The sequence below is a fragment of the Gigantopelta aegis genome, chromosome 6 (genome assembly GCF_016097555.1).
Source record: "Gigantopelta aegis isolate Gae_Host chromosome 6, Gae_host_genome, whole genome shotgun sequence".
Classification (NCBI taxonomy): domain Eukaryota; kingdom Metazoa; phylum Mollusca; class Gastropoda; order Neomphalida; family Peltospiridae; genus Gigantopelta; species Gigantopelta aegis.
In genome coordinates this window covers 80,903,020-80,918,633 of record NC_054704.1, presented here as the reverse complement: position 1 = coordinate 80,918,633, position 15,614 = coordinate 80,903,020, and the positions used below count along the sequence as shown (strand labels likewise).

At 34.5% G+C, this 15,614-nt stretch overlaps 1 protein-coding gene across 3 annotated transcripts in view; it reads left to right on the top strand.

Moving 5' to 3' along the window:
• The window catches only part of LOC121376152 (dynein intermediate chain 3, axonemal-like), a 32,505-nt gene that overhangs the window by 3,819 nt on the left and 13,072 nt on the right, over window positions 1-15,614 (top strand). For 2 of the 3 annotated variants that reach the window (XM_041503957.1, XM_041503958.1), the window contains exons 3-13: window positions 2,583-2,826; window positions 3,398-3,466; window positions 4,423-4,607; window positions 5,754-5,858; window positions 9,409-9,552; window positions 10,176-10,334; window positions 11,922-12,079; window positions 13,212-13,320; window positions 14,461-14,539; window positions 14,779-14,903; window positions 15,232-15,405. In XM_041503957.1, the coding sequence (XP_041359891.1) occupies window positions 2,583-2,826; window positions 3,398-3,466; window positions 4,423-4,607; window positions 5,754-5,858; window positions 9,409-9,552; window positions 10,176-10,334; window positions 11,922-12,079; window positions 13,212-13,320; window positions 14,461-14,539; window positions 14,779-14,903; window positions 15,232-15,405 (1,551 nt within the window). Of the gene's footprint in view, window positions 1-900; window positions 1,101-2,582; window positions 2,827-3,397; window positions 3,467-4,422; window positions 4,608-5,753; window positions 5,859-9,408; window positions 9,553-10,175; window positions 10,335-11,921; window positions 12,080-13,211; window positions 13,321-14,460; window positions 14,540-14,778; window positions 14,904-15,231; window positions 15,406-15,614 lie in introns of those variants that run through there. The other variant, XM_041503959.1, reaches the window with a different exon arrangement.

Below are 15,614 nucleotides of genomic sequence, written 5' to 3'. Positions count from 1 at the left end.
TTCCATCTAGGAGCTAGATGGCACCTACTTGTATTTTTATATAGATAGTATGAAATGTTTTAGTCACCAAATGAGAAAAGCGGTCATATGCGACCAATGTAGAGGGCTGTAGGATGTAAGCAATGGAAGGCTGTGAGCTACTTGGGTCAATGATTTGGGGTCATTCTGTCTGGAGGAAATTTCAATTGTCATCATTAGCTTGCTTACTAAATATATATTTGTCTACTATATATACAGTGAAGTACACTTAAAACAAACATGTTTTGAATGGACTACTGAATAGAACAAACTTATCGTAAAGTCCCATTTTATCTCCCTATACATTAATAACCAACTTATGCAAATGTGTACAACGAACTACTGCTATAACATACTAACTAACTATTATGGTCTCTTCCGGTTCGTTATAAGAGTACTTTACTGTGTGTGTGTGGTGTGTGTGTATGTGTGTCTATGTGTGTGTGTGTCTCTGGTGTGTGTGTGTCTGTGTGTGTGTGTGTGTGTGTGTGTGTGTGTGAGTGAGTGAGTGAGTGTGTGTTATTATTGAGTCATATATATATATATATATATATATATATATATATATATATATATATATATATATATATATATATATATATATATATATATATATATAAACTTGTCTAAACCGGACCCTGAACAAACCAGAATCCTGTCAAAACTGGTCAAGTTTCATGGTCACAAATTTTCTAAATTCTAAAACGTAAACCTCTAAACACCGGACCATGTCTAAATGAGATAAACATTAGGTCTCAGGCATGATCCGGTTTAGACAAGTTTCACCATATATATGACTCAATAATAAAGATGGTCTTCCTAATTTTTTTATAAGATTATATTTATTTGTTATTTATATGCAAGGCAAAAAGTAAGTTTAGGAAAGTTGGAAGAAAGATCAAGAAGGTTTCCCTTCTTCAGAGAAAGGTATTTTAAATGGGCTTGCCTTAAGCTTATGAATGTGTCTGCACAATACTCCCAAGTTAAGGAAATACAGTTATTTGCCTGGATTGCCTCCAGTTAATAATAATTAACTAAGCTCTTTGTTCGTTGTCATGAAACAATTCAAACTGAATAACAAGGTAACTATTTTAACCATTTTTAGAATATCATTTAAAGTAATAAAATGAACATTAGCTATTATGGTAAATTTTACAGTGTATATAGAAATAGTGTTTGATATACTATTTGTTAGATGATGTATACTATAGAAATATTGGCAACCTGTCCATTTTAAAATGTGTACGGTATTTAATTTTTTCAAAATATTTTTATATACTTGTCATAATTATGTTTTAATGATCTTTTTTATTTGTATTTCCATTACACTATGTATTGTATATTCCTTATGAATATTCCATTGAATATTTTGTTGAATTTGTAGTCTTTGTGATCAAACTATGAAAAGAATTATCTGCCCTCAGAGTATGATGTCTTGGATCAAGTTATAAATTTATGCTAATGTCATAGGTCACCAACAGGATACAGTCATTTAACTCCATGAATTAAAATAAGTTGATAATTTCACAGCTAACTTGTCTGGCTTGTGGAATTGAGTATTATTGTTTTTTTTTTTTGTTTTTTTTTTGTGACAGTGTATATTGAATAATTTACATGCATAGGCTTGCATGAATTTGAGGCAGTGCATCACTGTGTACATAGTGTACTAGAACAAAACTTGTCCTGATTGAATAGAGCAGTCACCATATAAAATTAATATAGCATGTAGATCCACAAGGCACAGTGAATTAAATGCATGTTGCACATTGTTATTATTTTTAATCATAATGTATTTTTGGTCAGTTATACACCTTTGTTATTTTGAGGATAATAAGCTTATATTGGTATAATCTTTTATTACTAGATCATTCAAGAATGTTAAGATTATCAAATAATGTTTGTGTAAAATGAATAATCCTGTAACAACGGAAACAATACTAAGACTTGGCATTTATAAATGGTCAGTAGAAATATGCTTTCAGTTACTGTTGCATGTTCTTTTTTAACAATTACTGTTAGTGCTGGATTAGATTCAACTAAAGTGTCTATTGCCACGTACAGAGAGAAGCTTTAATATAGACTATTAGTACCGTATATCTTTGATGTAATAACAGATGGGGTGGGGGGGTGTTGTCTCACCCTCCTGAAAACAGTATGGAAGAGTGATCTTTTAGTTCAGAAGTGTTCTTTTTGCATAGTTGGAGAAGTTTATTTTACTGTGCCCAGATTACGTGTTTTTTTAACTGCCCAAATCTCCATACATACCACAACCTTTGATATACTAGTGGTGGCTGAAACGATAAATATCCCAATAGGCCCACCGATGGTGATCGATCCTAGACCCACTGCAAATCAGGCAAGCGTTCTACGTCTTCCCCCCTGAAAACCTAAATATCATTTGTATTACTTTCTTGTTTATTTATTTCCTTTTACATGTATACTATACTTGATTTGATTTTTATAAACACATTCAATTACTGTCTATTACACATCTTTAACAAATTGTTAGAATATTTTACTCCATTGTAAATGAATAAAAAAGTGTGTTGTTTACACCTCTTCAGGACACAAGTCAGGCACCCGCTTCACCAAAGAGCAAGAGTCCAGCGCACACCAAGAGTCCAGCGCGCACCAAGAGTCCGGGATCAGGGCGTGCCAAGAGCCCTGGATCAGGGCGTGCTAAGAGCCCCACTGCATCAGCACCTGGCAGCGCCAAGGGCTCTAGCAGACCAGGATCGAAACCAGTGACTCCTAAAGCTACTAGGAATTCACTTAAGACTCCTCCACAAAAGAAAACACCAGCCAAAGGTAGATGACAATGCAGGTGGAGGGGGGAGGGGGAGTTGTTATTTTTGAAAGTAGAGGGCTGTTTGAGCAAAATACATGGCTGTATCTGTTGAATGTACTAATATGTATTATTGGAAGCATGACAAGTAGACGGCAGTCTCCCGCGGAATCTGGGAGGATTGACGGGTCTGGCATTACAAGCTATTATAGTCTGTCCCATCCTCCTACAAACGTTTTTTTGTTGTAAATAATTTCAGTTTAGTTTGACGTAAGAAGAAAAGTAAAAGTGTTTTAGAAATAACAAAAAATACTACATTTGTGTGCATTTTAGAAAATATTCAGTTTAGAAATAAATAACTTGTAGTATGATTGAGTCAAATTTAAATTTTAAGGTATTTGGCTGCAAAGTAGGAGAAAATGGCACCACGTCTGAGCTGTGTATAAAAAAAAAAAAAAAAAAAATCTAATCCAGTGACACCCGATTTTCCCCCCCAGATATGTGTTTTGATAGCTGGTAGAATAAATAGATGAAAAATTAACACATTTTGAGTGGTAGAAATATTTGTTGCATATGTCTTTAATGTATTTTCAGGGAAACCGAAGGGCAAAGACAAGGATGTATCACAAGTACCTAGTGCTATGGACGACACAGAGGACGAAGGTTTGTTTGTAACATTATCACTGGCTGGATTAAAGTTGGCCATATCCAATGCGTCTTTGATCATTCTGAAATGGGTAACAAAAACAGGGCACAATATTTCACATGAAGCCTTGTTCTGTTTGCGTGTAAGGTTTTTAAAAATTATTATTATTATTTTAATTTTTTCTAAATACAATGTATATGTTATGTTTTTTTGCCCAAGATCAAAGATACAAAGTCAAGGCTGGGGAGTCTAGAATGATTGCCTTACAATGGTAATACATATTGTATGGATGTGTCAATTACACACATTTAAATTCATGGGAACATTATGTGGTGAATCGTTACATTTTAAAAGTAACAGCTGTAAGCTATTTTTAAAAACTGTTCACACTTATTTTGGACACTTAAAACATGCTATATCATTTCCAAAATCAATTTTCAAAAATGCATTTTAAGCTACTCCTAGCATTAGAACAACCAGAAAAATACTGGATGTACAGACCATGATATTCTAAACAAGAACATGTACATGTACTGGTCTTGGTGGTATAGTTGTTAAGTCATGGGACACAAGGCTGGTAGGTACTGGGTTCACTCCCCGCTACCACCTTCCACACAGAGCAACTTTAACGACTCGGTGGATAGGTGTAAGGCCACTACACCGACTTCTCTCTCACTAACCACTAACAACTAACCATTAACCTTCTGTCCTGGACAGATAGCTAAGGTGTGTGCCCAGAACTGTGTGCATGACCTTAGTTGGATATTAGCATGGATATAAGTATGAATGAATGAATGAATGAATGAATGAATGAATGAATGAATGAATGAATGAATGAATGAATGAACGAACGAACGAATGTATATGTATTTGACTTGTAATTTTAAAATAAAAAATGCTGTATTAACTGGAAACATGTTACACTTGGAAGTAAATTCAGGACAGTTTCTTTAGTTTTATTCGTCTGTCCCAGGTCTTCCTGAAGGGGTTGTCCCTCTGTTTCTGACCTCCAAGACCCAGGAGATATTCAGTGCACGGTGTGATGAGGACGTCACCAAGGAGAACCCGTTCAAAATCATCATGAAGGAGGACATCATAGAAGACATGAGACTGAGGGCAGCAGTGTCAGATTTTGCGCCAATCAAACAAGACATTTTGGTAGGTCTGCCATGTTTCTCTTACATCTTGTATTGCAGTGTTTCTGGATAACCACCACCACCAGTCCTATCCTAGATATTGAAGACTGTGGAAATATTGCCACTTTGTACAGACCAATGTGTATCAAGGCTCACACTGGAACAAATTTTGGTTTAGCCGTTTTTCGGAGAATTCCCTTAAAAATTATTAAAATGTAGTTAATTTAAGGAATATTTTATTTAGCCATATGTAGAGAATTCCCTTAAAAATTATTAAAATGTAATTAATTTAAGGAATATTTTATTAGTCATATGCAAAGAATTCCCTTAAAAATTATTAAAATGTAGTTAATTTAAGTAATATTTGATTAGCCATAGACAATTTTTATACAAAGTCTTTGGGCTGATTTGGCAGTGGGCTGGGTGAGCCTTGTCTCTGAAATGTTTTAGCACACCAGATTTATTTTAAGGGTGAATGCCTAAAGCACAAATTACTGTCATCGTTATACTAGTCGGACATCATTATCATGTTAAAAAGACTGAGATATCATTGGTCCAAGATAAACATAACAATCAAACAGCCACATTTTTATTCTCCCTAATCTTCTAATATAATATAAACTGACCTGCATTAAGCAACCACCTGTCTCAAAAGGCCACTTTTTGATACGCTTAAGGTTTGATTATAGTTGTTAATGAAAGTTATTTGGTGGGTCTTTAAAATATCCTGGACTGAAGAAATGATGAAAGTCAAGATAACATTTCACTGTACAGTAAAGTACACTTATAATGGACATGCTTAGAACGAACTATTGCATGGAAAAAACTAATTGTAAAGTCCTGTTTTATCTCTCTATACATTAATAACCAACTTATGCAGATGTGTACAACGAACTACTGCTATAATGAACTAACTATCATGGTCTCTTCATGTTCGTTATAAGAGTTCTTTACTGTATTTGGTTTTCTGGGCTTCCAGTTATGCTTAGCAACTCCAAATCTTCCTACAACACTGATTCCATACATTCTTTGGAAGTTCATGAAAGATGCTTTTGCCCTCTCTTTATGGATGTATAATAATTTGTCGTGGTAAATGTGTTACATTATTTTATATCGGTATATATATATATTGATATGACAAATATTTTCTTCTCCTTTCTTTTTCCAGAACTACCCTGGTGATGAGATTTTGATAGTTTATGATTATGACTTCAAATTTGAACAGAACTTTTATGTGGCCATTACTGAAGAAGCTAAAGAGAAACTCCTCAATGTAAGTTTCCACAAATCTGTACAAATTTTAATGAATGAGTTTACATGTAATTGGCTTATCAGTGGGTTGTTCCCAAACTGGATCATGACAAAACCGGATTCCTGTTAAAACCGGCCTCATTTCTTGATCCCAGATAATTTCCTATTATTATTCAGTTGTATTAAAACCCTGATTAAACCGGAACCTGTCTTTTCTTCAGAAATCAGATCCATTTTTTGCACCAAAACATTTGATTCTTAATAAATTATCGTGGCAAAACCAGACTGCTGAAGACAAAATTGAACGCCATCTAAATAAACTTGTGTCACAGTGCCGACTGGGTATTGAGCCAACGAGAAGAGTAGATAGTTCAGTGGTCTAGACTCGCGCATTATGCCGGAAGATTAATTAAGAATACATGATCCTGTCTTGTTTGGGGATATTTCGGAACGATTCAAGTGATTCCAGTTTCTGACTTTTTGTGGGAAGAATGTAACCAAAATGCAAAATCCATGTCTTCCACATATAAAGTTTTGATGCTTTCAAGATTTGACTTCATATGCATATTGACACCACCATTTTGACACATGTATTGTCATACACATACAGTCTTTGCTAGAAAAGGTGAGTGATCACTTGGAAACTTTTATGAGGGCAGCAAATTGTTCTTAATAAATTTTATTTGAAGCTTCGTGTGATTGCTCACTTACAACCATTTCAGGAAATTGATCTTCTGCTCACCTTGATTTTGCTCATGGCGAGAAATGTGTATACACTGAAGCTGTTCCACAATTACATGATCACACGGGGGTAATGTTGGAAGCATCATAATTGTTATTTTATGTGTAATGGGTCTGCTGTAATTTCTATGCCTATTTGATTTCAATGAAGTTTTATTCCATGGGTGGTAGATAAGCACAAAAATTGCTTTGTCTTCCTCATGTGATTTTTGGGCTGGAAGTAGTGGTAAAGCGTTCGCTTGATGTGCGGCCAGTCTGGGATTGATCCCCGTCAGTGGGCCCATTGGGCTATTTCTCGCTCCAGCCAGTGCACCATGACTGGTACATCAAAGACCATGGTATGTGCTATCCTGTCATGGGATGGTGCATATAAAAGATCCCTTGTTGCTAATCGAAAAGAGTAGCCCATGAAGTGGTGACAGTGGGTTTCCTCCCTCAATATCTGTGTGGTCTTTAACCATATGTCCAACACCATATAACCATAAATAAAATGTGTTGAGTGCGTTATTAAATAAAACATTTCCTTCATTCCTTCCTCATGTGATTAGTTATGGAACAGCCATTAAAATCGATTTAAATTTCTTGAAATAATTAAAATGTGTATTTGTTTCTCCTGGAAGCCTGAAACGTCTGATGTTGAGGAAGAGGAGGTACATATATTATATCTCTTTCAAGTCTCCACGTCCACAGTATATTGTTCATTGCATGTCCATGTTGTACATTATATGTGTTTGTAGCTATAGTGCAATTCGTTGATCTGATTTGCGTTTTGTAAGCAGTTAATGTCAGTCCCCCATATATTAGAGCTTGTTAATTGTGTATACAGGTAGTATAAAAAGGTAGTCATATTGATCATGCATTAATTTATCAATGTTCATCCCTACCCTTCTTTCTCCTCTTCCCCCTCCCCCCTTGCCAAAATGTTTTTTTAAAATTTGATTTGTCACTTCTATGCAAATATTTTTTTGAAGAATGTTTACCATGCCAGAGTATAAATGTTTTGGGGGTGAGGAGATGGGTAGGTGAGGAATAAATATTTCATGCCTTTCTTCACTTGCAAGCTAGTATACTTGATCACCAAGCATGTTTTACATCTAATCAGAAAGTCATCAGTGTTGCTTGTTTTTTGGTGGTTTTTTTGTGTTTTTTTTCTTAAAGTGATGAGAAACAAAATTTTGTTTGTAATTAATATATTAAACACTTGATACTGTTAACGATTTACCAATCAGGATGTATGTTGAATGAAATGAACATAAATAATAAAAGGAAAAAAAGGACACTACATGAGTGATCATTAGATACAGTTATGTTTTAATTCTGAGTTAACAATGTTTAAACATCAAGGGAACATTTATAATATTATATACTTTCCTACAAACATAACAGCACATAGTTGAAATGCAAAAAATAAAAAGCCTCAATGGTTTAACGTGTTGTACCACAGTTAGGTTTCACTACACAGTTCACATCCTGGTAATAGTTCATTCATCATGGTCCACTATAGTTCCTAATTGTGACACATGTTGTGGTTCACATATTCACTTCTAGGAATTGGGGAAGAATTAAAACAATATGTATGTTTAATGGTAAACCTTCTGGCTGTATTTTGCCCATGTTGTTTTGTAATATTGTGCATTGACCTTTTGGGACATGGGTGTATAGTGCAAGAGACAGCCGGAGTGAATCGGTTAATGAACCACCTGTTCATATTGGTACAACAGCCAGATGCAGTCATATAGCAAAAAACTAAGATGGAAATATTCTCAATTTTGGAGTGAAAATAAATTCTTATATAATGTATGTTTGCAATGGTGTATGTTGTTAGTGCCAACGAGAATCCTGTTCTATTGGTAATCTTCATTTGAAGTTGGGCTATTTAACGTGGGTTTCCATGGCAGATGACATCTTTGTAGTAAGACCTTAGAGCTCAATCACTGAAGTAATCCCACCACTTTATATTCCTGATTTAGTTTTGACGGCTAGTAACAACATTGCAAAGCATGCTACAAATTGCTTCACATTATTTCTTGTGTGTTATCCACTTGACATTGTATAACTCTTTGTCAGAAGAAAACAAAAATCATAGAAAAATAGTTCCAGTTTTCAAATGATCTGTATTTTAATCAATTGTAACCATCGAAGACCATATAACTGAAAGGAAAAAATCACCAAGCATTGTGTTCTCATTTTCAGATGATATGTATTTTTGTAACTACCTAAGAACTTATAACTAATAGAAAAAGATCATCATAAAAATTACTTCCAATTGCTAGGCATTTAACTACAATGTCATGGAAAGATATGAAAAATAGTTCCCATTTTGAGATGATCTTGTAGCCATTGTCAGACATAACTAATAGAAAAGGATATGAAAAATAGTTCCTGTTTTGAGATGATCTTGTAGCCATTGTCAGACATAACTAATAGAGAAGGATATGAATAAACAGTTCCTGTTTTGAGATGATCTTGTAGCCATTGTCAGACATAACTAATAGAGAAGGATATGAATAAACAGTTCCCATTTTGAGATGATCTTGTAGCTATTGTCAGACATAACTAATAGAGAAGGATATAAAAAAAATAGTTCTTATTTTGCGATGATCTTGTAGCTATTGTCAGACATAACTAATACAGAAGGATATGAAAAAAAAACTAATTATCATTTTGAGATGATCTTGTAGCCCTTGCAGGAGACATATTTAATGAAAAGGATATGCAAAAATAGTTCCCATTTTGAGATGATCTTGTTGCCATTGCCAGACATATAACTAACTGGAAAGAATGTAAAAAAATATATAGTTTCCATTTAGAGATTATTTGTGTGTTTGTAGCCCCCAAAGGAAGACGAGGATGAGGAAGAGCAGGAGGAAGAAGAGGTGATCTACAAATACGTACCCCCTGTGTCCAAACCGTGGATCTCGCAGGGCAGTGAGAAGGAAATTGAGGAAGCAACTGTTAAGGAGACCAGACGGAGAGTAAGTGGGATGTGTTTGTTCCCGACATTTATTAAAGACATAACTTCTAGAACAAAACTCTTAAGACTATAAGAGTCACCTTATAATTCATGTGCAGGAAATTGTACATGGGGTGACTGTACTGTGGAGAGCAAAGTTTTAGTGTGTGGTGGGGGGGAGGTTTGAGTCATGCTACCCCAGAATTAAAAAAAAAACAAAAACATTCTTTTCAACATCACCTGTCCTTAAACTAGTGCATATTCCCCTCAGTATAGTAGTCTGGTTTGAACATCCCAATAGCCAATGTGATGGCCTAAAATTCTTTTACTGCGCACCCCTTCCTGTTCCGATCACTCCAAGTTTTCTCCAATTTGCTTCGAGTGGAGGATGGGGAGATGCGTCTGTAATTACTGTTTTATTTTATATACGTTAACTCTAGACAGTGTTAAAAAACCCCACTGTACAGTCATAATTGCTTAGATTGCCTTTGTTGTATAGCGTCCAAGTCATCAATATAACATATATTTGATTACATACATGTAGATTAGGACATTCAGCATGCTGTTTTGACCCCATATAAAGGAGAGTAATGTATTGTCTAATGACACGTTTTAAATTGAGAGTGGTTTTATGTTTACTTGTAGAAAAAAGTTTCTATTAAACGACAAAGACGAGAGTTTGGAGCACCATATTCCTTCAAAGACCGAAATGTTGCTGATGCCAAGGATGGCTATGTGGAATGTACACAGTATGAAGACAAGAACTTCAATATTAAAAAGATGGAGTTGGATCGAGGAACACAGGTACAAAATATCAATGGGAAAATTCACATTCTCTTACTAAGTCCTTTTCTTTCTTTTTTTAAAATAACTTTATTGCAGCATTGATATTTGGTCATTTTAGTTACGGTGCTGTAAAATACTTTATTTTCGTGTTTTAATAAACATTTTGAAAATAAATTCCATGTAAAATTAAAGGCTGACGAAAATTTGACATTAAAAATTAAAGAAGAAGGGAAAAAAGGTGGTCTCGTTCAATCAGACCCGAGACCTCATTAGTAGTAACAATGCAACACTTAAAACTTTAAATAAAAAATCAACAAACGATATATAAGTACAGAAAATATATTATAAGATAATAAACAATACTACGTTTTGTATGGTTTTCTTCATAAGTGCTGGTAATGAAAGCAACACATGTGTTTAGAATACTGAAGTAAACATCACAGTATGTTAAATGTGGAAGTGAACAAAATCTAGGGTGGGTGTGTAGTACATATTGGGTCTTCACATTAAATCTTTTGCCTGTTGATCAATCACAAACCGTACTTAACGAGTATTTTGACAGTAATAAATAGTTTAAATCAAATTTGACCTAGCATCACGCCTTCACATTTCGTTTTGTTTTCAGGTTTGTTTTTTACAGCAAATTTTAACTTACGGTATTTTGTAAACAATAAATGTGAAAATTATTGACATCAGTTCCGGAACTTCAGGGAATTTTATTGGGGGAAGGGATGGGGGATTTGGGAAAATAAATGCTTGTGAACGACTCATTTTCATTAAATCGCAAAAATTTAATCCCGCGCAAATACTGTATTTTACAGTAATAACAGTAATCCACTATTAAAAATAAACTGAGATAGTTTCTAGGCAATTCCCCTGGTTTGTTAATATCTAAACATAAACTGTCATATGTTGTAGGCTAATCCCTTGGTTTGTTAATATCCAAACATAAACTGTCATATGTTGTAGGCTAATCCCTTGGTTTGTTAATATCCAAACATAAACTGTCATATGTTGTAGGCAATTCCCTTGGTTTGTTAATATCTAAACATAAACTGTCATATGTTGTAGGCTATTCCCTTGGTTTGTTAATATCTAAACATAAACTGTCATATGTTGTAGGCAATTCCCCTGGTTTGTTAATATCTAAACATAAACTGTCATATGTTGTAGGCTAATCCCTTGGTTTGTTAATATCCAAACATAAACTGTCATATGTTGTAGGCTAATCCCTTGGTTTGTTAATATCCAAACATAAACTGTCATATGTTGTAGGCAATTCCCTTGGTTTGTTAATATCTAAACATAAACTGTCATATGTTGTAGGCAATTCCCTTGGTTTGTTAATATCTAAACATAAACTGTCATATCTTGTAGGCAATTCCCTTGGTTTGTTAATATCTAAAGATAAACTGTCATATGTTGTAGGCTATTCCCCTGGTTTGTTAATATCTAAACATAAACTGTCATATGTTGTAGGCAATTCCCTTGGTTTGTTAATATCTAAACATAAACTGTCATATGTTGTAGGCTATTCCTGAGTTTCTGGATGCAGGAACACAGACTGATTGTTAATATCTAAACATAAACTGTCATATGTTGTAGGCTATTCCCGTGTTTCTGGATGCAGGAACACAGACTGATTGGAAATATCCACGAAATGCATGCACCCAGTCATACCCAAGACTGTTCACTGATGAGGAAAAGGAAACAATAGAAAAATCGGATACACTTATAAACTTTGTTGAGGAAGGAATACCAAGGTAAATTTTGAAAGCAACTAGATGAAAACATTAATGATTAAAATGTAAAATAGATCTATTTCTGTTTTGTTTTAATCCATAGATCATTTGTTTTTATATGAAATATATCTATTTAATTTTCCACATTTGTCCCATACTATGTGTCCCATAAAGTTAATAAAGAATTATTAATCCCATACCGGTGCAACCTGAAGGAATTGTATGTTTCATCACTGTCCTGTTGTTTGTATGTCCATCCGTCTGTCTGTCCCACATATAGTTTTCCAAACCTTTTTTTCACCTCATGATATTGAGCTGATATTTTTGGCTTATGTCTTTATCATGTACTGTTAAAGATCAAGTTTGACTTTCATGGCCATTTACCATTTTTGACAGAGTTATAGCCCTTGATCTTAGAAGATAAGTGGTTTTGTTTCTACCAGCATCGTGGTTAAGCCGTCGGACATAAGGCCGGTAGGTACATGTTCGCAGCTCGGTACTGACTCCCACCCAGAGCGAGTTTTAGTGTAAGACCACTACACTCTCTTCTCTCTCACTAACCACTAACAGTTAACAACTAACCCACTGTCCTGGACAGACAGCCCAGATAGCTAAGGTGACTGTCCTGGACATACAGCCCAAATAGCTAGGTGTCTGCCCAGGACAGTATGCTTGAACCATAATTGATATAAGCATGAAAATCCGTTGAAATGAAATGATTTGTTTATTGGACATTTGTTTCACAATGCCTTAAGATACTGAGCTGAACATTTGTGTATATCTTTATCAAGTTCTGTTACAGATAAAGTTTTGCTGATTTTTTCAAGAGTTATGGTCTTTAAACTGAAGTTATACGAAAATGTATTGGACCTGATAGGGTCCATGTATTGCTTTAGCAGTACTCTCATAATACTAGGTTTTAATTAATAATACTACTTCCCTTAATGATTTATAATTACCTTATTTAGAGTGTCAGCAGGAACTATTGTCATTATAATATACATTCAGTAGAAGTTTTCTGGGACACATATGAACTAAAATATTTAGCTAAGATTTTGAAACATGACTTCAGTATTGGATACTAACCGATTTGGCTCAGACAGTTTTGTTTCCACACATATTTCAATCTCAATGTTTTTCTTCTTTTTTTTAGGTTTCAGTTGGCTTTACAGCAGAATGAAATCATGGATGTTTTCTATGATGACTGGGGTAACCTAGGAGATATAGATGACTTTGGAAGCAAGGCTGACAATCATCTGAAGGTAAAAATATGTGAACTTATTTATGTTATGAATGCTCTAATACTCTGAATATAATGCATTGGTATTTTGGTTAGTGATGGGTCCATGTCTCATTCTGATAACGGGTCTGTCACCACAGCCCATGCTGGTATTGCTTTAGCAGTACCGTACTCTCACAAGGAAATGTTTTATTTAATGACACACTAAACACATTTTATTTACGGTTATATGGTGTCGGACATATGGTTAAGGACCACATAGATATTGAGAGAGGAAACCCACTGTTGCCACTTCATGGACTATTCTTTTTGATTAGCAGCAAGAGATCTTTAATATGCACCATCCCACAGAAAGGATAGTACATACTACGGCCTTTGTTACACCAGTTGTTGAGCGCTGGCTGTAATGAGAAATAGCCCAATGCACCCACCGACAGGAATCAATCCTAGATTGATCACGCATCAGGCGAGCGCTGTACCAATGGGCTACGTCCCGCCCCAGTATTACATTTTCCAACCTTTACTTTTAAACTGTTCTGTTTAGTAGATGACTGTCCTATATAATAGCTTGAACAAGATGTCAGTTTTTCCAGTATTCATCTGCAGAATAAAGAAAAATATCAGGGTTTTTTTTAGGATAGATCCACAGTATGACATTGTACCCTCAAAAGATTATTTTACTTTACAATAGAAATGAGTCTTTTATCTACCATATGCATGAATGCAGTTGTTGAAAGCATTGATATATATATACTCAACAACAAAAGTTTAGCTAATGTTATAACAAATGACATAACATTTATAAATTAACCTAATTTTATTAGTTAGTATTCACATCTGAAATTTTTACCATTTACAAACAACATAAACTCATCGACATTTGCTTTAACACAACAGGAGGACCTGGTTTTCTTTTAAGTTATTTAATCATGGCAAATTTAGACGTCATAAAAGATATTTGCTAAACTTTCTTTGTTGTGTATATATATATATATATATATAAAAAATAAAAACCCAACAGAAATATCTAATACCAAATATAGATTACGACTGTCCAAATGATATTATTAATGAGATTTCTTCTTTTATTTGCAAAATATCTTTTCTGGTTTAAAAACTCAACCATTTGTGAATGTATGATTGTTTTTTTGTTATTTTTTAGGAATACCAGTCATTCACAGATCTTCATTTCAGCAAAGATAAGAAAATCACTTGTATTCAGTGGCATCCCACAATAAAAGGTTTGTTTGCTTTACTAGTGTTAGCCCCCACCTCTTCCTGCACCCCAACAAAAAATAAAAAAATCCAAAATCCGATTTAAATAATGTACATTGTTAAAGAACTAGCTACCAGATGTATTAGTTTTCATGTTCTGTTAATTATTATTTTATATATAATGATTAATTTTTAAGTCAAAATGAGGAAAAATTACACACACATTTGCTTATTTCCTGTATACTAACATAGTTTACGTTTGTAGGAATTGTGGCGGTGTCTGTGGGAGAAAGAATGAACTTCGATGACCGTATTGACAATGCTGGTAAAGTGATCATGACTCCATCTCTGATTCTCATCTGGAGCTTCACAGATCCAATCCATCCGCAAGTATGTACGGTTATTTCTGTGAAGGATCATTGTACACTTAGCACTTCCATGGTCCTGGTTATGTCACCAGACAAGGGGGAAATAATTATAATTAACTGCTGTACACTTGTGTAATATTATTGACAAAGCTTTTCAGAAGTTATAAAACTTTATTGATAATATTACATGATTTCGTTTCATACATTAAGAGTCAAACTATGCAGGTCTATTGGGAGATTGTAGTTATGGTGAGACATCAGATTAGGTATTTTTTAAAGGGTGAAAACATTTTTAAATTATTCTCGGTATCACAAGATACTTTATTTTACCGATAATATTTTTTTCACAGCTTTTGCTTGAGGCTCCAGATGACATTGACAGTTTCCAGTTTAACCCCAGCGATCCAAACATCATAGTTGGAGGTTGTTACAATGGCCAGCTAGTCTTGTGGGACATATCAGAATACGCAGACAGACTTAAGGCACCTAGGGGAGGCCACCGGAACAAGAAAAAAGATGTGCTTGTGAGTGTTCAACTTTAATTAAAGATACTTCTTTCTGTTGGTCAAATTGTTTGGTCTCTGTGGCACTTGAAGGATCCTAGCTAACATCAGGTTGAATCCAGGATCCCATTTTATGAAGCGATCTTAGTGCTAAGATCACCTTAAGTGCTTGACTACCTTATGCATTAAGATGATCTTAGCACTAAGATCGTTTCGTAAAACTGGGCTCA